This window comes from Zeus faber (assembly GCF_960531495.2).
Source record: "Zeus faber genome assembly, chromosome: 19".
Taxonomy (NCBI): Eukaryota; Metazoa; Chordata; class Actinopteri; order Zeiformes; family Zeidae; genus Zeus; species Zeus faber.
The window spans coordinates 26,426,818-26,450,086 of record NC_137206.1 but is presented as its reverse complement, the minus strand read 5'-3'; the positions used below and the strand labels follow the sequence as shown (position 1 = coordinate 26,450,086).

General features: G+C 42.0%; 1 protein-coding gene across 1 annotated transcript in view; it reads left to right on the top strand.

Moving 5' to 3' along the window:
• The window catches only part of LOC307245067 (E3 ubiquitin-protein ligase HECW1-like), a gene marked incomplete at both ends in the record, with an annotated part of 146,899 nt that extends 129,032 nt beyond the window's left edge, over positions 1–17,867 (top strand). The window contains 6 exons of the mRNA XM_080020476.1: positions 8,408–8,506; positions 10,570–10,699; positions 12,327–12,473; positions 12,688–12,802; positions 13,642–13,840; positions 17,756–17,867. Coding sequence (XP_079876602.1) covers positions 8,408–8,506; positions 10,570–10,699; positions 12,327–12,473; positions 12,688–12,802; positions 13,642–13,840; positions 17,756–17,867 — 802 coding nt within the window. The remainder of the gene's footprint in view (positions 1–8,407; positions 8,507–10,569; positions 10,700–12,326; positions 12,474–12,687; positions 12,803–13,641; positions 13,841–17,755) is intronic.
• Between the last annotated feature and the right edge of the window lie 5,402 nt (positions 17,868–23,269).

The window sequence follows — 23,269 nt, the reverse complement described above, 5'->3', positions numbered from 1 at the left end:
AGGTATGTCTGTGTGTCACATTCGTAGCAATGAAAAGAGACATTGCATCTTTGGATTATCTGTCCAAGAGGCAGCACATATTGAAAAAATTGGACCTAAAATGGAACCTTGAGGTGCACGACAGGTAATTTGAGCTGTAGAGGATGAGTGGTTACCTATGGTGACTGCGATGGTTCTTTCTAAAAGGTATAAATAAAACCAGGTAAGTGCAGTGTCCTTGATGCCAACCCAGGTGTTAAGATGGTCAGTTAAAATGCCGTGATCTACAGTATCAAAGGCTGCACTTAGATCTAAAATAATTAATCCCCCCTATGGGCTAAATGGATATTGTTGGTGTGAGGGGTTTCTGCCCACAGGTAAGGATTTAGGGAGGGAGATGGAGTCTTTCTGGTCGTGGTGCGCCAACATGGCAAGAGTCTTTATTTTCACTTTAATAATAAGGTATGCTGGCCACAAGTCTAAATAACAGAATGATAATTATTATAATTATGAGGTGGATAATAATCATCTCGGGCGCAGGAGGAATGGCGTTCTGCTGCTGACGAGCCCGTGCGCCGATCCCGTGCGCCGATCCCCTCTGCAAGACAGACAAACATTAAGAAAACTCCCTGCTTTGAGTCGGACCAATCAGTGGCGATTCGAGCTTGGCGGCCGCGGGAAAGGAGATCGTGCCGTTGTCCGCAGCCAGTGTTTGACCATGCCCCCCCCCCCCTTTGTACACCACATACCCCCACCGCCCGACTTAGGCCGACAGCCGACTCCCCCAAGCCTCCCCAGAGCGGGAGAGAAAGTCAGCCACAACCGTCTGTGCTGCCGGCTTAAGGACCACCCAGAAGTTAAAGGGCTAAAGAGCCAGGTACCACCGTACCTCAACTCCTGCCCTGAGAGCTTGCGGCTGAGGTACAGCACGGGACGCTCTTTGGGTTGGCGGTGAGCCCAGCCCGCCTCAGGGACTCAAGAATAGCGCCCACATGCTGCATATGCCGCTCCCAGGTGTCGCTGTGAATAATAACATCATCTAGGTAGGCTGCGGCATATGCTACATGCGGATGCAGAATGCAGTCCATGAGTCCTGAAAGGTGGCTGGGGCACCGAACAACCCGAACGCAAGTGTGCGAAAGTGGTAAAAACCAAACGGCATGGAGAACGCAGATTTTTCCTTGGGCTCCTGAGACAAGGGAATTTGCTAGTAGCCGTGAAAAAACGAGCTGTACCTAACCGGTCGAGAAGTTCATCGACCCGGGGCATCGGGTAAGCGTCTAACTTGGGTAGTCCACGCAGAACCGGACTGACCCACCGGGCTTACCCACCAGCACGATGGGACTAGATCAGTCAGTCAGTCGTGGACTCCTCTATTATGCCCATGTCCAGCTTGGCCTTGAATTCCGCCTGCACGATCTTGCGTTTGTGTTCGGGCAGGCAATACGGCTGAGAGCGCACCTTCACCCCGGGGTTCGTCTCCACATGGTGGTGTATGAGGGACGTGAGGCCTGGCAGGGAGGAGAAAACATCAGAGAAGTGACACTGTCTGGGATGGAGAGAGATGGTCACTTAACAGGGCCGTGGTACGATCAGCTGCTTAACGAACTTCAAACCTCCGGCCCGAACTCATCCCACTCAATGACCGGAGTGACCAGAGCCATGGACATACCCTCCCTCCATTCTTTTAAGAGGTTTAGGTGATAAATCCATCGCCCCATGCCTGTCAGACCGTTCAACCTCATAATCGACCTTGCCAACCCGCTGTGTGAGCCACAAAAGGCCCTTGCCACTTAGCAAGCAATTTAGAGCTGGACGTAGGGAGCAACACTAACACCTTGTCTCCTGGTTCAAATTGTCTGAGTCGAGCCGGCCGGTCGTATAAGAGGCGCTGACACTCCTGAGCCCGGAGCAAATAATCCCGTGATAATGGCCGAATCAGCATGTGTAACCTTGCTCTCAGGCCCATAAAATACTGTATTTCATTCTTACTGGTGCTAAGACCTTCCTACCAGTTTTTTTTTATTAGGTCAAGCACCCCACGGGGTCTTCTGCCAAAGAGGAGTTCAGAGGGAGAAAATCCCGTAGGGGCCTGGGGAACCACCCGCACTGCAAACTGTTTTTCAACGTTTTATTAAAGCGCTCCATCAGGCCATCCGTCTGGGGATGGTAAAGGCTGGTCCGAATTGAGCGGACACCCAGTAACTCGTATAGTTCCCGAAATGTAAGTGACATAAAAGTAGTGCCCTGGTCGGTCAGGATTTGCTTTGGAGATGACCTGAAACAGCACCTGCGCCACACTTTTGGCTGTAATACTGCGCAGGGGCACTGCTTCTGGGTACTGGGTTGCATAATGTATATTATAATCCACTAGGACTAACAAAAAATAGGGGCACTGCGGTCGATGAGGTCCATACCGATAGCATACCTTGACTGGGGGGGGTATCAACGGCGCTCCTGGGGTAGCCAGAGGGTTGACTAACTGGCACTCAGGACACGCAGTGCACCATTTACACACATCTGCCGAAATGCCCGGCCAACAGAAGTGGGCCATTATCACGCTGTCCTGTTTTCTCGTGACCGAGGTGACCGGCCATTGGGTTATGGTGAGCCGCCTGGAAGAGCATTTCCCGGTGGCTCTTCGGCACCAACAACTGGGTTATCTTCTCTCCTGTCTGAGTGTCACAGCTCACTCGATATAATCTGTCCCTGATCACCGAAAAACACAGGCGAGTGAGCATGATGTCTGGGCGCCTCAATAAGCCAACCCCCTCAAAGTCCCTATGTAGGGTGTCGTCTGGCGACTGCTCCTGTGGAAAATTGACGATAGGGAAGGTTAAAGGGACCGGGGGAGATCCTACTTGGGATCCCGCTGCCCCTGCACCCATCGCGCCTGCCGACGACCTTCGCCCGTCACACTGCGCCACACAACACTTACATTTCCCTACCGACCTGGACTGCAGTCCCCAGCCCCTCTCATCAACGTGTCAAACCCTGGCCAATCCGTGCCCAAAATCAGGGAGTGCCACAGGCGTGAACTAACCGCAGCCTGTATCCTATGCTTTTTCCCTTGTAACGAATTTCGAGCCAGACCATCAGATGTGTGAATATCCCCATACACTCAGAATCCCGCGTAGGTCCTGGGATCAAACATAGCGCCCCCCGACGTTGTCCCCTGGGGCACCGCGATGGGCTACTGACCTGGCGAATCACGCGTGGGTCCTGGGGTTGGACGCAGGTCTGGTCCTCTGGCCAGCTCCGGCGGCTCCGGCGGCAACGAGCCAATTAAGTACACTGGCCACAAGTATAAATAACAGAATGATGATTATTATAATAATGAGGTGGATAATAATCATCTCGGGCGGAGGAGGAGGGGCGTTCTGCTGCCGGGCTGCTGGCGAGCCCGTAGGCCGATACCCTCTGCAAGACAGACAAACAAAACTCCCTGCCTCGAGTCAGGAGACCACTCAGCACCAATTCAAGGTAGCTTGGCGGCCGTGGGAAAGGGAACTGTGCTTTTCTCCGCAGCCCGTGCTTGACCACGCCCCTTTGTCTGCCACAGTTCCTGTGCTATGTTAAGCTCTAAAACCAGACTGGAATTTCTCAAAGACATTATTATGACACATAAAAGCCAAAAGCTGGGTTGATACCACCTTCTCTAAAACCTTTGAAAGAAATGGAATGGTTTTAGAAATGGGCCTTAAATTGTTCAGAACAGAGGGATCAAGGTTAGGTTTAAGGAAAAATACCTTTTTGCGGTGTGCTATTTATAATAGATAATAAACTGGGTCCAATTGTGTCAATCACCTCTTTAAGAAATGTGGGGATAATAAGGCTGCATGTGGTTGATTTCATGTGAGAGTTTCGTGTAAAAATGATGGTGACAGTTTCAAAATTGCTAAAATAACTGTCAATGACCCTACTTGCTGTCTTATATTCTCAGCTTTTTTTCGCATAAAAGTTGAAACTCCTCACATGTCTGGTGATGCAGAGACGCCTGATTAAGATGGCAGGGGGAGTGGGTGTGTATGACAGTCTATTACCTTAAATAAGATTCTGGGGTTGAATCGCTTTGTGATCGGACACATATCCTTTGTCTCAGTACTGTATAATAGTCTCAGCCCTGAAAACACTAAGTCAAGGGTGTGGTCTTTAGAATGTGTAGGTTCTCGTACTGCTTGAGTGAGGTTAAAAGAGTCAAGAACATCCATAAAATCAGTTATAAAAGTGTGGCTAGGGCAGCCGACATGTTAAAATCACGTAAAATCTGAATTTTGTCAATTTGACATAAAATGAGATAACTCAGCTAACTCTTGGTTAAAAACATTATTTGGTCTCAGTGGTCTAGAAGTTATTAAAATTATCATTGGGTCCTTAGAATTAAGCATAAAACCAAGATGTGAAACAGCTATGTGAAATGGGAGTGCTTTAATATCCTTTCTATAGATAACAGCAACGTCCCCTTCCCTGCCTAAGAGCCTGGGTTGGTGACTAAACCAGGTCTCTGTGATGATAAAAAGATCCAAATTATTAAAGGTAATAAAATCCTGACATAAAAAGGATTTTTTATTGAGAGATCTGATGTTTAAAAGACCAAAGTTTACAGGTTTACAGATAACCGCAGCAGAAGGTAACAAGAGGTAATTTAGGAACTCCAATTATATTGTTGTGATAATGAGCTTGCTACCATAGGTCTATGAAAGGAAATGATGGTGGTTATGGAGGAAGGCATAACGGTCCCATTTAGGAGAGCTGAGTGGGCTGCTGGAATAGGGGTTTGGAGGAAGTGACTGTATAGTGAATGGGTGCGTGGGACTCACTGGCATCCCCTAAGTTGTCCACATAGGGGATGCCTCTGTTTCAGCAGTAGCCCTTCAACCAGATGTGCAGTTGCCGCAATCGGCTAAACTTTACGTTGCCGAAACAGGGGGGAGGGCAGTGGGCTAGACACAATATACTGGCTGGCGGTGGTGGAGATCCGACTGATGCCGGAAGAGAGCGTCTCAGTGCCCTTGATGCCACGGTGGACTGTGATTCCCCCCCCAGGGATATGTGGGGAAATGCCATATATCCCTGACATCGACTGTGGGCACCAAGGCGCAAAATCTGTTGTCCAGCCGGAGAGTCTCCGGCATAGAGCAATGCAATGAGCACTCGCATCGCTGGCCACCGCTCGCTGCCAGGGTCCAGGGCTCTGGGGTGGAGCAGGTCCGGGACTTGGACCATGGCTCCTCTATCACAGCCGGTGGGGAATCGGATGGACCCAACTCACCCACAGCGAGAATGAGAAGGGAGAGTGGTGTCTCAGCCGGTCTGATCACAGCCAAGGACATGGAACAGGAGATGTGCTTAGCCTGGCGATCGAGGTCAGACGCATTAACAGTTAATCCTCCTTCTTCATGTCCTCACGCAGGATGTGGATGTCTTTAAAGGCTTACATTACATTACATTTCGTCATTTAGCAGACGCTTTTATCCAAAGCGACTTACAATTATTCAAACACCGACGGACGCAGCCATCAGGAGCAATGAGGGGTTAAGTGTCTTGCTCAAGGACACTACAGCATGATAGCAGGAGGAGCCTGGGATCGAACCAGCAACCATTAGATTACTAGACGACCAGCTCTACCTCCTGAGCTACCGTCCCCTCACTTACTTCTCGAGAGCGCTGAGTCTGTTGACTAAGCACAGTTCTCACAGTCCGAGGAGGTAGGCATCGACGCCAGCATAGTTAGAACAATGCTAAGCTACAGGTTAACTAGCGCTAGCCAAGTGCTTGTGAAGCCAAAGTCCAAGTTCTGAAAAAAACTGTTCAGGCAAGGGTCAAAGCCAAGAAATAGCAGGGATATCACAGTGCAAACAATCTGAAATCCGTAATCCAAAATCAGGTAAAGTTTTCAGGCAAAGTTGGGAGCGATTCAACAAAGTAACGCACTGACGTGACAGCTGCTTTACTGTGTTCCGTTAACGAGTGTGTGCTAGCTGTGCCCCAGGTTGTTGGTCCTGATAAAAGTTGTATAATGGAGTTGATGGCAAGCCACCGGCAGTCATATTTTTGGTAGGGTTTCCGACTCCAAAAAGATTTGGGATTTGGTTTTGGTGTTGAATGCCTTAATAAGACTCACATTCGAAACTCTCCAGGAGGTGGGATATCAACCATTTCTGCTTGGTTTTCTCCAAGGACAATCAGAAGGTTACGTTAAGACCCAATCTGGCTTTAGAGCCCAAGAACATTAAAGTGGAATTCAAATCGACCACGATTGTTCTCTTCATTTTCTCCTCCTCACTTTGGGTAAGAGGAGGACGAGAGGCTACATACTCTGCTCCCTGTCCGGGCACTATTGGTCTATGTGGAGCGCACACCTGCCGCATGCCAGTCTGACTCAGCCTGAGCGCTCCTTCACATCCTCAAGCAGGCTGTGGATGTCTGCGGAGGTGCTTGCTGCGGTCGGGCAAGCGCCTACGCAGTCACACAGCATGGACAGAGAGACAGTTTCTTCCCGCAAGCCATAAGGACTGTCAATGCCGAACTCACTAGTGGTCCTTACAAAAAGCACTGAGTCACTTATACAGACCCCACTGCCTTACTGTACTGTATGTAGCATACTGTACTGCATACTGTAACACTGTTCTTGGTTACTGCATACTGCGCTCTATTGCTGTTCTGTTCGTGTGACTGTATTGCTGTGTCGTACTGTATATCGCCATACTGACTGTAATCACATGCACTTTACTGCACATATCTGTATCTACAAATAGCCTATAGCCTCCATATACATAACTTTATTCCCTTCTATTCGTACCCCCACTTTGTATTAACTTTTTGACTTTTATTTTATTTTTTATTTTATTCTTTCACTAAATGCATTACGTTTTAGGAGTCAGTTTGTTTCAGTTTGTTAGCTTGGTAGCAATTAGGTTAGCTGTTATCTTCAGTTTAGTAACTATTGTGCATAATCTCCGAGTGCATTGCAAAGACATTTCACTGCATATATGTATGAATGTATGTATATGTATGTGACTAATAAACCTTTTGAATCTTGACCAGCTTTTTGTCTGTTATGGATCTCAGACAATTGGGAAACCCCTGTCCAAAGATTGTCTCTCACACTGGAATGTAGAAGCGATCTCATTGGCTACTACTCTGTTGGGCAGGGACCCCCAGAGAGTCTTAAAGTGCATTCTACTAAGGTGTGGCTATCTCCTGGGCGCTGTTACGAGGGGTTTCGGTCGAGGAGACGTACGATATACTGCTTCTTGGACTACCCCACACAGGTTCACCAGATTTTACAGTCTCGACATGACGCAATGAGCACTGGCACAGACTGTTTTGACAGCTGCGAGGTGTTAGCCTGTATACAGAGTTACGCTATGTGGTTGAGAGTGGTTACGGTCAGGTGATACAAGCTCAGCTGGTTGCGGAATTTGTATGCAAGAACTTTGCGGTTGGGGTGATATAATTTACCTCTGCACCCTTTATGTTCTTATCTGCTGGAATTGGGGTTTGAGCTCACAACTGCCAGCAGCTCCTTTGAATGGACTACCTGGACCCTGGGTTCTATGCCTCAGCCTTTGGGGGCTTGCATAGGACACATCGGTTCTGATCTCGGTGAGTGGTGGTGGATATACAATGTGGCATAGTAAGAAATCAAGTTCGAATTAAGTAAAAAATGTAGGTTGTGCTACAACCCTGGTTTTACGAACGGAGAACGGGAGTTCTTACATGGCCTCACTGACCAACTCGCTCAAGAGCTGAATATGTCAGAGGAAGAATGACAAGTGGTGACCTAGCATATATACTGGGACGGCCTTATGATGGTTGCCCGAGTGGCCAATCACAGCCTGTCATGGCCAAGTTGAGACTGGGCCTTGACAGGTTGTTGGTTTAAAGGTGCTTTCAGCTTTACCCAGGGGAGTTGTGTGGAGACGGCTTAAGGGATAGTTAGAACTCTTGCTCGTCATTAATAAAACCAGTGTTGTAGCACAATTTAAAAAGTTTAAATCACAGTTATCAAGTCAAAACAAAGAAAAGCCGTATTTGCAGAAGAAAGGAAACATACCATGAAAATGGAAGGTAACCTAGATTTCCAGAGAAAAATGTTATACGGTATTGTAGATCAATCCTTTTATGGAATCGGTGCCAAACTGTCATCCATGTAGAATAGGTTGTTTTTTTATACTATTAAATTTTCTCTTCAACCTGAATTCCAGGAAGAATGAAAAAAGTTATTAAATGCACGTTTGAAAACAATTTTACAGATAATTTTGCAATTGAATGCGATAAAAGTAAAAATCATTTGACAGCCTTAATATCGATGGAGTGGAATGTAATTAATGTGTGTATTGTTTGTTTTGGTTTATTGTATATCTAAATGACAGTCATTGTGTGTATCAAAGTAATGCTATAACTGATCACCATGTGTGTCTAGGTTTCGTTTCAGCGGCCGTATTCTTGGCCTAGCTCTCATTCACCGGTACCTATTGGACGCCTTCTTTACCAGACCCTTCTACAAGGCCCTGCTCAGACTGTTAGTACACACAGTTGTCCAAAGCGCATGCTTTACAGATTTTTATCGAATGAGGAAGTAAAGTGATTTGGTTAGTTTTTGTCTCGTTCATTTTTAAATTGACACGTTTGCAGTAACGTTTAATTTTCACACAAATCCATGAGATTGAGGGGCAATAACACTCGCAGTAAGAGCAGTTTTTTTAATTTGTCTGTGTAAATACACATAAGCCGTACACATTCACAAATCTATGCTTTAATTTCCTTACACCCGTCACTTCAGACTGCATTTTCTGGCTTGAACTTCTGAATCAATCATTTAGATTTGTTTTTGCATGTTTGATGCATTTAACCCGTGTTCAGCCTGTAGATGGCGCTGTCCCTAAGGTTTGATTTTATGGTTTGGTCACTCTTAATGAAAAGAAAATAGATGCTATCTGTAGCCTTAATGTACAACTACATGGTAAATATACAGAATACAAAAACAGAACGACCAGATTAAAGTCAAACTTCTATATTTTTTACTTTTATAGCTTTAGTCGACTGCCGCGCACTGACTGTATGCACACACCAGAAGCGAATGTATTGCTTGTGTATCGCGAATGAGCTGTCACCGTACACTCACACCAGAAGTGATCGCTGTCGCTTGTGGACGTTCCTTTTCAACTCAATGATGAGTACTGTATTTGCCATAGCAGTGTATAAACAGATTAATGTGCACATAGCTGCATTAATTTATTTCAGTTTTGTTTGCAAATTCATTTATTTTTAAGTGAGTTTTTTTTTATTTTTATATTTACCTATAAAATATATAACATAATATATGAATGTATGCAACATTACCCCACAAATCAAGTGCCAAACCTCACCAGGGAACCAGACTACCTCCCAAATCTTTTTTTTTTTCCTCTAAAGTATGGTGAAACCCATTACCGCATCAATGAGATTTTCCTCCATTTTGGAAACAAACGTTTTGTAGGAACCAAAGTCAAGGCTTTGTTCACGGTTTATTCGTGGACAGACCAGGGTAAATGCATAATCACTAGCCCCTCCAAGGCGAATTAGCATGAAGTTGAACTCAACTTTCTCCTGTCGCCAAGTCTTTGAGATTACGTGGCCAACTGTCACGTCACTCTCCGTTACCACCTCCCATTGGAAATGAATGATTTCACTATGTAGCACAATGGGGCCATCGCAGCTATAGGCAATCGGCTTCTGCAAGTCTCAAGTTTTCTTTAAAGGGGACCAATTATGACTTTCAGTGCTTGTGCACATACATTTGGGTCTCTGATGGGCCTACTAACACAAACTGTTAAATAAGACATCCCAGTCAGTTTTTTGTAAGCTGCCTATTTCAGAAAACATGTGATTCAACAAGCTAGTCAGATTTGCCATTCCTTCCACGACACGTGATGCCTCAGGAGAATTAGAACTGCCCCCCATCGTACTAACTCCATCCATGGCTTGAGAAATAACATGGGAACTGCTCTGTTGGCCTCAGTTCAGCACAAATCTTTTATTTTTCATTTTATTTTTAACTTGTGCTGTCAGCATGCTGGGTGTACAACACAAGAGTATTTGTATGCCATTGCATCTAGGACAGAGTTCGTCTCCAAGAGGAATTAAACTTTTCAACCGGCAATGCCACTTTTTTATTTAATCATCAAGAACACACAATTGTGCTGTGTTTCTTTCCAAAGAAAAAAGTCTATGCGTCTAACAGAATGGGCTCTCAGAACTTGAACCTCAACAGTTCCGGAATGAGCGTGGGGAGCAGCACTATTTCATTTAAAGCGACACACACTGAAACAGAGCATCACAGGAAGGTTATAGAGGCTTGTTAAAATGGCTTGAATGCATAATCTCAGTGGTATTTTCAGCAAGTATTTCAAAGACATGTTTTGGGGACCCCAAAGACCTATATTAACCGGTTGAAATGGAGCATAATAGGTCCCCTTTGAATCTAAAAGTATACATTACGTAATCTTTATTTGGGAATTGAACCTTTTTCCATTACTTGACTGCACCTGGAAAAGCCTGTGCGGGCCAAAATCCACAAAATGGTGTGTATCTTGTTCACTGAAGACCAACTGACCTGTCTGACCTGGAGTACCTGGATGAGGAGTTCCACCAGTCTCTACAGTGGATGAAGGACAACGATATCACCAACATCCTGGACCTCACCTTCACTGTCAACGAGGAGGTCTTTGGGCAGGTGGGTGAGGGAGAGAGAACGTTTTTTTTCCTGCTACACTAGCTATGTGGTGAAGCCAGATGCCTCGATGTTGTCGTAGAGAGGAGAAATTTTGAAAACAGCAATTTCAATCTTTTTCAACAACTAGTTTGATTAAAAAAATAATTGAAATACCACCAATGCTTTTATTTGTTATTTTGTGAAAAATAAATAAATCCTTGAAATTTTTGTTTATTTAAAAAAAAATGACATATCGGGTTGATGTTATTTAGACTCTCACAATATGACCTATGATCTTCAACTCTGCAAACACTATAAGTTAAACATCTTGCAGTTATCCAATTAAAAGGCATACTCTCCCATAAATAACTTTATACATAACTGAAATGTAAGCTACAATGTAATTGTTGAATTTGATCAGTGGGATATGTTTGGACTGTGTTGCATTACTTCTATGTATCACATATACAGTATTTTCCACACTCACCACGTGGAGACGCACGTGGCGATGCAGCGAGCTAAACACTGTCCCAAAAAGTACCCAGAGACATGAGCTTACTTAAGGTATCTTTAATAGAAGTAGTGTGAAACTTGACATAACTCCTACACTGTATGCACACACAAATAACATGAATAAACTCACAGATTGTGCTTTCTCAAGGGCGATGACGTGGCGGATGGAAGGAGATTTAACCCAGTCTGAGTAGTGATCGGACTGTCTGTGTTTCTTGCCTGGTTATCTTATCTGCCAGTGTTCCGTTGACACACTATTATCACAATGCTATGATGTCACATTACCAACAGGGCGCTGCGGAACACAGTATGTTTGTTCTTTGTATTCAAAACGGGTCTTGATCAGTGAGCAAATCCATTCAGCAGCTCTGGGTCTCTGGTACAATGTAGGCTCATATAAAACACATTTAAATTGATTACACTCTTTCCAAAAAACATTTCTGTGGTTTTATCTTGTTTCTATGCAAAAGGCTCACGTAGCCATGCACAGTACAAAATAAACCTCGCACTAAAGTAGAGAAATGCTACGGCGTCTGATGTGGCCAGTATAATTGGAAGTGTGTACTTTTTTTTTTTTTTTTTTTTTTTTTTTACTTTTTAGCTAGCTTTCTAAATAACTATATAGCTTTTACACTTGAACCAAAGTCTTGCACAGTCAATTCTACCTCATCACTCCCACCATGCCAGAACTCTGAACTTGGTTCCTGAGTTGTTTTTACTGGGTACAGAACCGGCATGGCTGTGTTCGTTGTTATGGTCTCACTATAGTTATAAGGCAATACTAGGAGCTGTTTTAGCTAGCTAGCTAGGGATACCATGGTATCCCTAATAACCACTTTACACCAATTTGCCAAAAACATCACGATGGAGGACTTTTGCAACAAGTTTGTGTTCTGTTCTGTTCATTATTGTGCAGAGTGGGGATAGGGCCTAACAAATGAAATATTGCAACCGTTACCAAGCATCAAAGCCTGTATTTCATCATTTTCCCTTGCATATTCACTTTCCTTTGACTTGCCTCACTCAGCTGGTTAGTAGTTAGTTCCCAATGTTATCAACCAGTTAATTCATTTTTATTTCTATTTAACCTTTATTTAGCCAGGAAGGTCTCATTGAGACTCTTTGTGTTACCAAGGTGACGGAGCGGGAACTGAAGTCGGGAGGCTCGCACATCCAGGTGACGGAGAAGAACAAGAAGGACTACATTGAGCGCATAGCCAAATGGAGGGTGGAGAGGGGGGTCATGCAGCAGACTGAAGCGCTAGTCAGAGGGTTTTATGAGGTAGATGCAAGGTCCCACACTGCTTTACAAAGCCTCTATGAATATATGTATGCATGTGGTTCGTTGATGCAACAGATGGACAGTGGCTCAGTGCATTGCACTGCTGCCTCACAGGTCGCCGTCACTGCATGAATGCACGTGTTGTGGTGTGTGTGACGAATAAAGATGATTCTTCTGTTTTTCATCATTCCTGTTCTTGTCCCTCTGTTAACAGGTTGTATATTCTAGGCTAGTGTCAGTGTTCGACGCCAGGGAGTTGGAGCTGGTGATTGCTGGCACTGCGGAGATCAACCTCAACGACTGGAGGAGCAACACCGAATACAGAGGAGGTGGGTCGACCCTAAGGGAAGAGAGACAGACATCAGACAGGATGAGACATCCTTAACAGAGAGAATGATTGAGAGTACATCTTGTCCCTTGGGGATTCTGGGTTTATATGTTTTCATATAACTTGATTTCAACTGTAATCCACTGAAAATTTAAGTTTTTTCCACAATAATGCTGAGAATGTACATCATTACTCTCCAGAGGGACAGTAAATCTCTTGGACATACATTTAACATACATTACATGTTGAGGTTTTGGTGGTTATGTTGTGTAAGGAGCACAAGACCTGGACCCTAAGGAGCCAAGGGATGCCTTCAACCCACAATGGTTGTTGCCAACTGTTAAAACTGACAGGAGATCTGCAATGGCATTGGCAACGATCTTGTGGAAGTCACTGAATCAAGGATTCTATAATCCTCATTAAAAGAAGCTAATTTACAAGACTGGATGTGCCATAGAACAGTGTTTGCTCACGATGTCCCTATATTTCACAATGATAGTTCCCTCGAGACACACTACTAAACAAATTCAAGAGTGGCAGTATTCTATAGTAATCTGTCCACCAAATCTTTTCTTCTTAAAGAATGCTGCAATATCCCACAACACAAGAAAGATTGCAACTGTTCCAAATGCAAAGGGTGGCTCCACTCCATTTCAGATCCTTCATTTCGATCCTTGATATTGTTGTTTCTGTTATTGTGACGTCCTATACAGTGTGTAGATATTTGGTTCTAGTCCAGAAAGATTATTGGGCTATGATCTTCAATTCAGTATAGCTAACACAATGATACAATATTTCACTCCCATCACTCATATCCAATCCTGCTTGAATCTCAACCAGGTTACCATGATGGCCACATGGTGATGCGCTGGTTCTGGGGTGCTGTGGAACAGTTCAACAAGGAACAAAGGCTGAGGCTGCTGCAGTTTGTCACCGGGACATCGAGTGTTCCCTACGAGGGCTTCGCCGCCCTACGCGGCTCAAATGGCCTCCGGCGCTTCTGCATTGAGAAGTTGGGCAAAGTCACATCATTGCCCAGGTATGAACCTCTGTTAATGTCTCTTCTTCAACCTTCCCCCAAATGCCTGCTTGTTTATGTTGGTTGTTCAACCTTCTCCCAAATGTCTCCTTGTTAACACCCCTTGTTCAACCTAATTTCTCTTGTTTAACTTAGGGAGATACAGACAGGGCCACAGATAGGAGCCAGCCGACTATGCTGAATAGCAGATTTACCTTGATATACAGTACAATGTATTTTGTCATTAAGAAAAGGCTTTTAGGTAAAGCTACAAAAGATCAAGAGAAATGTTAGAAAGTGGCCAGGGGTTTGGCTCAGAGGAAATACACATAGATCAGTGAAGGCTAGGAGTGTGACGATTCTTATGAGATTAAGAGGTCAGTGGAAGGGAAATTTAGTTGAAAAGTGGGAGCTTTACTCTCCCGCAAAAGTAGCGATTACACTGTTCTCATAGCAGCATTAAGCTTGTTGTCATGCCAGGGAAAAGGAAGGTCTAGACTGGGAGGAGTGATGTCAGAGTCCTCATGTCCAAGTGCTCGGTGACCATTAGAAGCTGGAGGAATGAAGTTTTTGAGCTGGAGTTTTGAAATGGACCACTGATTGTAGATACAGACTGGTCGTTTGATGTACTGTGGGTGAGCAACAGAATAGAGAAGTGATAGCCTGTGATTATACTGATAAGTAATGGAAAAGACGCTTCCAAATGTACCTTCAATTACACACACAACAAAATATACATGAAAACATATACATATGGCTTTGAAATTATAACCACAAGAATATTTAGGGACAGATCCAGTAGGTGGCAATATTTTCTAATACATAAAATTTGAGTGTTCAGTCCTCAATTAGCTGAACCCATTTAGCTTGTTCTGGTGTCGAGAAAACAACAAAAGAAAACAAAAATCTCACATGCCCTAAAACAAATCTTTATCTGTACTGTATCTACTGTTCATTTGCAGAAAGAAATGCTATTTCATCCTTAAAAAAAAAGAAGATGCACATGCTATAGTAAGAAGTGATGGATGAATCAACAAAGAAAAAGGATTCAGGGACACGAAAGCCAGTCAGAGCAATTTTCCTTTGGCTCCAAAGGAGACTTTTAACATTGATCTTCCCTATAGATATTTTGTGAAAATGGTAGCCTAAAAAAAACCCACTAAATCAGGTATGAGGCTCTCTAAGAGTTATAGTTTCTATATCAGTGGTGGAAGAAGGCAAGGCAATTTTATTTATATATGACAACAAGGCACTTCAGTATAAAGTGCTTTACATAAAACATCGAAAGCATTAAGACAAAGTGCAAAAGAAACACATTATAAAAGGACATAGAATGCATGAAGTAAAAAAAAAAAGAATACATAGAATGCGTAAAAATAAGTCATAAAAGTTACAGTTCAGTGCAAGAAATGAATCAAAGAAACCTTGTTGTACTTAATATTATCTGAAATCGCCATTTTAGATAGGCCGAAGCTGTTGTAATACAGTGCGCATTAAGGCACTAGTATTCACTTAAACATTTTCCAAACTTGTGTCTTGGGTAACACCACTAGACGGCCGAAGCCACAGCCCAGCTGCTACGATGCCACGCACTTCCTTAGATGTGTCTTAAACCTCGAAGAAGTACTCAGACCTTTTACTTAAATAAAAGTACAAAATACCTAACAGTAAAAGTACTTGTCATATCCAGTGCCCTGAAATAACAGTGCCTGTAATAATGGCATAAAGTGCCTGCTGTACCTTTTTTGTGTAGAAAAGTGCTCATGCATATCCTAATTACAATTTACAAAAAGACATATAGGTGGTATTATAATAACTACAAGGATATCTACCTAATGAATCACTTATGGGCAATCCTCAGTCAGCATTTGGATAGATCCAGTCCATGTAAAAGTAGATACTTGCTTTGAAATGTACTGGAGTAAAAGTCAAAAGTCAAAAACAGAATATATGTAAGTATACTTGATAAGATAACAAGTCAAGCAATAAAAAATAAGATGAGATCAATAAATAAATAAAACATATGTACACATCTATCAACACAAGTTAACAAGGTGTACAGCTGATTATGCTAAATAGTGAGCCTAATATGGTCAGGTGGTATAGGGATTTAGGATTGTTGCGTTTATACAAATATGAATGAATATACATGAAAACTGTTCCTAAATCAAGTGAAGTGTTTGATTTAAACCACCAGAAACAAACATATGTTGTTTCGTATTTTTCAATGAAATAACAGACATTTTGCACAAGTCATCTATAGGTGAATTTATTGAATAGCTGAATTAATGGAGGGAAAAAAAAAGCATTTTGGGATGAACTGGAGGGTTTTTTTTGTTTTTTTGATACCATTAAAATGCATGCTGGACGTTTTAAATAGACGCTATGTGACGTGTCGCTGTGTGTTTTAGAAGAAACGCAGTGAAAGGTTTTTTTCTTCATTCCTCTTCTAATAACTGCTAAAACTCCCATATTATGGGTAAAAATATCTGTAGTGATTTAGACCCGTTGTTTTTGCACACATAGCAATGATGCACTGGAGTCACCGCTGTTGCTCAACGTGACGCTTCGCAGCGGCGCTGGGTCGCTTTGGTGAGGTGTTGGACAGCAGAGGAGTGTTTACACAGCTTTGGCAAGCGGTTTTAACATTTAATCCATTGGATGAGTTAGTCACTTTTTAAAATGAATATTTTAGTAGTTCTTAAATTATATTTTAGTTATCAGTTGCTGTTCCAACACTTTAGAGTAAATAGTTTCTAGTTACTGGTAACTATTTTAGTTCTACTAGTCAAAATGTATTGGGTACTAGTAATTATTAATGAGAAACTAGTATCTATTCAGATTGTTACTAGTAACATTTTTATTTTTACCAGTAACAATGTATTTTTTTACCCATCATGAAAAATTACGATACAAAACAGCTTGTTGATAATTGAATTTAAAATGTTACGAGTAAAAATATAAATGTTATTGTTGGATTTCATTCAAGGGTGGACAGCCATCCGGCCACGATGTGGACAGATTACTTACTGGCTGCGTCAGCAAATGCTCTATACCCTCTACCCCAACCGAGATCACCTCCCCAGTGCTCTCTTAAAAATTTCCCTCCCACCAAATAGCATTTCAAGACAGTAAAATAACAAAATGGATTCCATTGCATCCAGTGGCATTTCAAGATCACAAAATTGACTTGACTTGCATTGACTTTTGTGATCGGACATTTTAACTGAATGTTAGAATCTATGAATGTACAATACATTGTTTTACTACATTTGAGTCCCTATTTGACTTTTGAGTATCCACACACATACACTCATTCCTTGCTCTCCTCTGCTTTTCTGCTACCTAATTACTTACGACACTGCCACTACTAAATTGTTCTTCTTTCGGCTGCTCCCATTAGGGGTCGCCTTAGCGGATCATCTGCCTCCAATACCTTCTGTTCTGCACATCTTCTCCCTCTCTTACACCAACCGCCTGCATGTCCTCCCTCACCACATCCATAAACCTTCTCTTTGGCCTTCCTCTTTTCCTCTTGCCTGGTAGCTCCATCCTCAGCATCCTTCTCCCAATGTAACTCTCATCTCTCCTACACATGTGTCCACATGGGAACCAACATTTTAATAAGGACTGAGTTTAAAACTTGTGAAACCTAAACCTTTAACAAATCAGCTTACCCTCAGCTTACCTTCAAAATGCAACTCATTTACTCCTGGTTATTATCTAGTTGGGCCAAACTGAAGCTCACCAGTCAGTTACATTAAAATTGAATTTCAAAGTGATAGGCAACATCATATTAATTGTAATTAATTGCATAGATCTTGTGATTAATTGTTTTGATGAATGAAAAAGCAACTATCAGAAGTAGTGCTGAACATATTTCTCCATGTCGTCAAAATATGTTTCTCTTACTGTCTGTGCATTCTCACCTTTCAGGGCCCACACATGTTTTAACCGCTTGGACCTCCCTCCATATCCCTCCGCCACCATATTGTACGAAAAGCTGCTGATCGCTGTGGAGGAAACCAGTACCTTTGGCCTGGAGTGAATACCTGTCTTGACCCTTCCCGTGTTGCCTTTACCTGGAATACCAATTCTTTACTTGAAATACCGACCCTCTTTACGGAAAACCTACCAACGCGCACAAACAGCGCTCAAAGGAATTTGCTCTGTGATGTTCCAGTTCAATGTTTGTCTGGTCTTAGTCATCATTCAGATCGCGTTCAGTATGCCTTATTACTATACTTATTACTATACTATACTGTAGTATAGTAAATTAGCGCATCGCACAACAAACCCCACGAAGCTACTGAGTGCTGGTGATGCAAAGAAACATCAATAGTTTTTCTTTTTAAATAGTACTGATTGAGACTGGCAACTCCAATGTCTTCTTTTTAATACATTTTATACATATTCATAGTATACCCAAGAAATCAAACTTATGTACTGTACCATACACTGAAGTGCATAATCCATACGTTGTTAGTAGTAGTAGTATTTGTTTATTATTGTGGCAATTATGAATTTCCATAATACTTTAGAATAATGATGGTTTGCCTATAATTATTATTATTATCCCGGCATTACCACTAAATTTTTTTATTTGTGTAGCACTTTTTTTTTTTACAAATTTAATATCGCGAATAAGCAAATTACTTGAAATTGAAAAGCAATGTTTGTAAAAGCCAGAGACAGAATTGGTACCCCGGTATAATATATTTAGGCATTCCTCTTCAGTTCTCACAGTCACTAGCAAGGGCAACACAGTAGATGTAAATTGCATGCCAATATAGAAATAGATCTTAAATAAACTGCAGTGCATATGAAATACTGATGATGATGATGATGATGATAAGCAAGCAGGAAGGGGTTTGCTCATGAGACTTTTGTTGGGTTTTTTTTGGCGGGGGGTTGGAATAGCATCAACCCTAATCTAACAACATGAAATGCGTCATTCAGACACAAACAGGCTACATCCTATCTCCAATCCTTCCTAGCAGAGTGCCAGGGACACAAACAGGGGATGACCAAGTGTAAAACAGACAGAGTTCACGTTCATGTCGGAAGGAGCCAGTAGGATTAGTGAGCCTGCCCGGAGTCTCTAGTCAAGCCAAGTCCACACAAGGTATTGCCTGGGCCCCAAATATGGTATATTTTATTAAAGCAATGAATCAAATCTGTAAAATAAAATCATGGTTTTATTGTTGTAACCAAGGGCTGAAAATGCATTTCAGTCAACATTAATTCATGATGAATACAGGCCGAAACTGTTATATCTTCCCAGTTGGCTTACTTCTTCTTCTTTACATTTATCAGACGCTTTTATCCAAAGCGACTTACAATTGTTCAAACAGCGACGGACGCAGCCATCAGGAGCAATGAGGGGTTAAGTGTCTTGCTCAAGGACACTACAGCATGCTAGCAGGAGGAGCCTGGGATTGAACCAACAACCTTTAGATTACTACACCACCTCTACCGCCTGAGCTACCATCCCCATTGAGCATTTTTTCCTCCAGTCTGACATGTTTCATGTTGTAGCCTAGGACTCCAAAGCAGCTGTTAAGCCTTTCTACACAAGGACACGGATATTCATGTTTTGCAATAAGTGCATGATGCGACCCACAAAGTTCAAGTGTTTTGATGTTTGATGTCAGTTAATGGCTCAACTAGGTGTCTCCAGGAAAAGGCCAACAGGATGATTGCTTGTTCCAAACTGTCTGGGCCTAATCTATTGCAACAGCTGGCACCACGATCAATTTGGGGGTGGGGCAAAACTGGCACACGGCCAAATAATTGAATCTGCTTTGAATATTCCTTCATCTAGCCTGGAATCTGCCCTCTCCTTGGCAACAGCTTGTCGGCCTTATCCAAGCACCTCTGGCTTCAAGAGGACAACAGAGTGGGACTGAGTTTCTTTCACCTTATTCTTTTTTTTGGTATTCTTTTTCAACATTTTTTTCTACTGTTATTTATGATATTTCAAAGGGTTGAACTCTTCAGAAAGAATCTTTTTTTTTAATCCATTGGTTTGCTGTTTTTATTATGTCAATAGGTTACATCCATCCTTGCTTAGAGTTTGCCTTGTTTGACTTGCGATGCCTTTACCTTCGATGTAGGTTGGCAAAGCTAGTTTGTAGTTGTCACTTAAACATTTATTTTTGTTTTGTTTGTTTATTTTTCTGTGTCTTCTCACCTTTGTGAGAAGACACATCGTGCTCAAAGGGAGGTTCTGGTCATTTCTTATGAACTGGAATTTCTAAAGTGGGGTCCAAAATACAAACTAATCTGTGATCATTTTTAGATATATATATATTTTTTTTTTACTCAGATCAGTAATTATCCAAGAACAGTTATTAAGAATTGAGAAAAATTGAAAGGTACTTGAATATTGGGCTCGCGTGCCATTGTATTGGAAAACTGAGACATCAATGGGACACTATTACAAAGGACCAGTTCAAGGTTGGGCCTAAGAACAGTGTTTGATGTAATAGTATTATTTTCAACTTTACTTTTGTTGATTCACTTCGTAATCGTCGGCATGCACGTCCTGCATGTTCCGGTGTCCGTATTACATGCACTCTGAGCTTAACCGGACCACTCATGTTTCATCACCTTCACGTCAAAAAAAATCACTTTATGGACTTGCATTTGCCAAAAATGTTGTATTTCATGATTTGAAAACATAATTTCATGAACAAATTGTGTTGATAAATTATAATTTTAAAAAAACATGGAAAGAAGAATCACGAGGTCTGTAATTGTATTTCTAGATTTAATGGAGTCTTAGTTTATTTGGTTTGAAGAGTGTTTAAGAGAGCACACAATCCAAATTGTTATGATGCATTGGTTTATTATTCAACAAAACAAGAGTTCCGAGTGCCCCCTAAAGCAATCCAGTGTACACCAAAATTGATATTTAAGTGGAATTGATACCAACTGTAATATATATTTAAAGAAAAAGCAGGCTTTAATGAAATTACACCATGGGACATATAATTACAGTGATTACAGTAACACATTTTTATGTATCTAAAATGCAGGGAGTTCCGATTTGTCTGAGAATGGGTCGCTTAATACTCAGGCTGTTCTTTCGTTCCATCTTGGCATACCAATGTTTATGAATCTGAGAATCGCAATAAAAGATCACTTTGTATGTGCAGCAGCTGTGGTTTCAATTTGTTACATTTAACAGAGGGTTTACAGCTGAACAGTAGAATTTAGAATCTGGTGTTTATCTTCCTTAATGCAAGTATGAAACTTTGACAATAAATTTGAAAAAAAATGTTTTGTTGTTTTTCGAGAAGGCGGTTGTTTTTAAAGCTCTGAATATAATTGGCCTTAAAGGATAAGTGATCTCTGACATGCAGTCCATCATAAGGCAAGAGGCGGGGGATTGCCATAACAGACAAGCCATCACTCAGGCAGTGTGGAGTCTCTTATATATACTACATATATACTGTGTGTGTGTGTGTGTGTGTGTGTGTGTGTGTGTGTGTGTGTGTAACAGTGCTAATAAATAACTTAAGTTTATAGTTACATTCCTGTCAAACTTGGGAGTGCAACCACAGTTATTTAACCAGAGTTGTATTTTATTGCATTGGGTTATCACCACAGGGTGGCAGTAAGGCCATTGTTGGAGTTTGTTTCGTAGTAAGTGCAGCGTATTATGGGTAATCCACGGTAGTTGGAAATCCACTGCCATGGGAAATTGTTCTCTTGTTCACTCAAGCACAAATTGAGCATTAAATAAAATCTGTGTTTCATATCATGTGTAAAACTATCAGCATTTACCGTGGATATGACTATTGAAAGAAATGCCAGGAGGGTTTAAATGTATATCTCTCTAGAAGCAATGCTAAAGAGTAGCCTTTGGGCTAGCTTCTAACAAGCACTGAGGCATGGTTGTGTGTCCCATTATTCCAGATATGTTAATATATTGAACTTTTTGTGTTCAGTGTGTGTATTTTGTTAGTTAAACTCGCATATGTAATTTGGTGTAGGCTGTAGTTATAATCTATATTTATTAAATGGAGCTTTGACATGAGAATAAACATTTTGTTTTAATGTAAGAAGTCTATGCTCTGTATGTTCTATGTTATGTATTTGTAATGTTATGGGAGTTATCATTGAATATTGTCGTTTTAAATATTTGCATTTATTGTTTATGGTAACTCACTATTACATAGAATCAGTTTTTATTTCTTATTTATATTTTTGTTACCCTTTTTATGTAAAAAGTATACCACTATACAATCACAATTCAAGAATAATCCACAGTAGTTGGAAATCCCGTGCTGTGTGCGAGCCGGAGTGAACGTCTGATCATCTTTCCATTAATGCTGAACAACTATGCTTGTGTATGTGTCCCGTTATTCCAGAATAAACCATTTTAGTGCTCCATCCACCCCAACTCCTTTGAAGTGTTTGGAATAGCAGACAGAACGAAGTGGGAAAGGTCACATATAATGTGATCTATATACAGTAAACTTATATTACTTATATTATATATATAAGTTTACTGTATATATGGCAAGATAAAATACATCGGCTACCTCTTTCTGGAGCTCTGCACCATGGACTCTTTGAGTGCAGTTGTTCTTTCTATTTATTTATGGGAAGATTAAAAAACAATGACAATGTTAAATAACATAGGTGAATAAAAATAGTCAATTTTAAACATACTACATATTCTGTATTGAGTAAGATAGAGAAACCGGAAATTCTGGAGTAACATAGCCTCGCTCAATTCTAGATAGCTAGTAGATCCGATCTCTTGAATCAGGCCTGGCCAACCCGCGGCTCGCGAGCCTCATGCGGCTCTTTGGCTGGTTTCATGCGGCTCTTAAGGGGCTTTCACATGACAAGCGTCAAAAACGCAGAAAAAAAAAGCGCAGCCATTCATTCCCTATCATGATTATAAAATCGCTATGATGTATCACTCGTTTTCCACCGCGGATCACTTCCTCATTTACTCAAAGCGGACAGCAGCAGGAGTCATGTCCCATTAACGCCTGTTTTATTAGTCCTAATGCCGCGTTTACACCAAAAGCGCCGGGGCGGCGCGCCTCCATACAAAGTCAACGTATAGACGCGTTCCAGTCGCCTGGAACGCGTCTAACGCGGCATTAGGACTAATAAAACACCAAATAAGATTAGAAAAGCTTTGGAAGTTTATTTTCAACACTATTGACATGGTTAGTAGTTAACATATAAGATGGATCGGCCGGTGAATTGCGTTGCGTATCCGACATCCCCGATGGAGAACTGTGAAGGCTGGAGGGGTGTGTGTGTGTGTGTGTGTGTGTGTGTGTGTGTGTGTGTGTGTGTGTGTGTGTGTGTGTGTGTGTGTGTGTGTGTGTGTGTGTGTGTGTGTGTGTGTGTGTGTGTGTGTGTGTGTGTGTGTCGCGACTCGCGAGCGACACGCGAGCTGCAGCCAGTGTTGCCAGATTG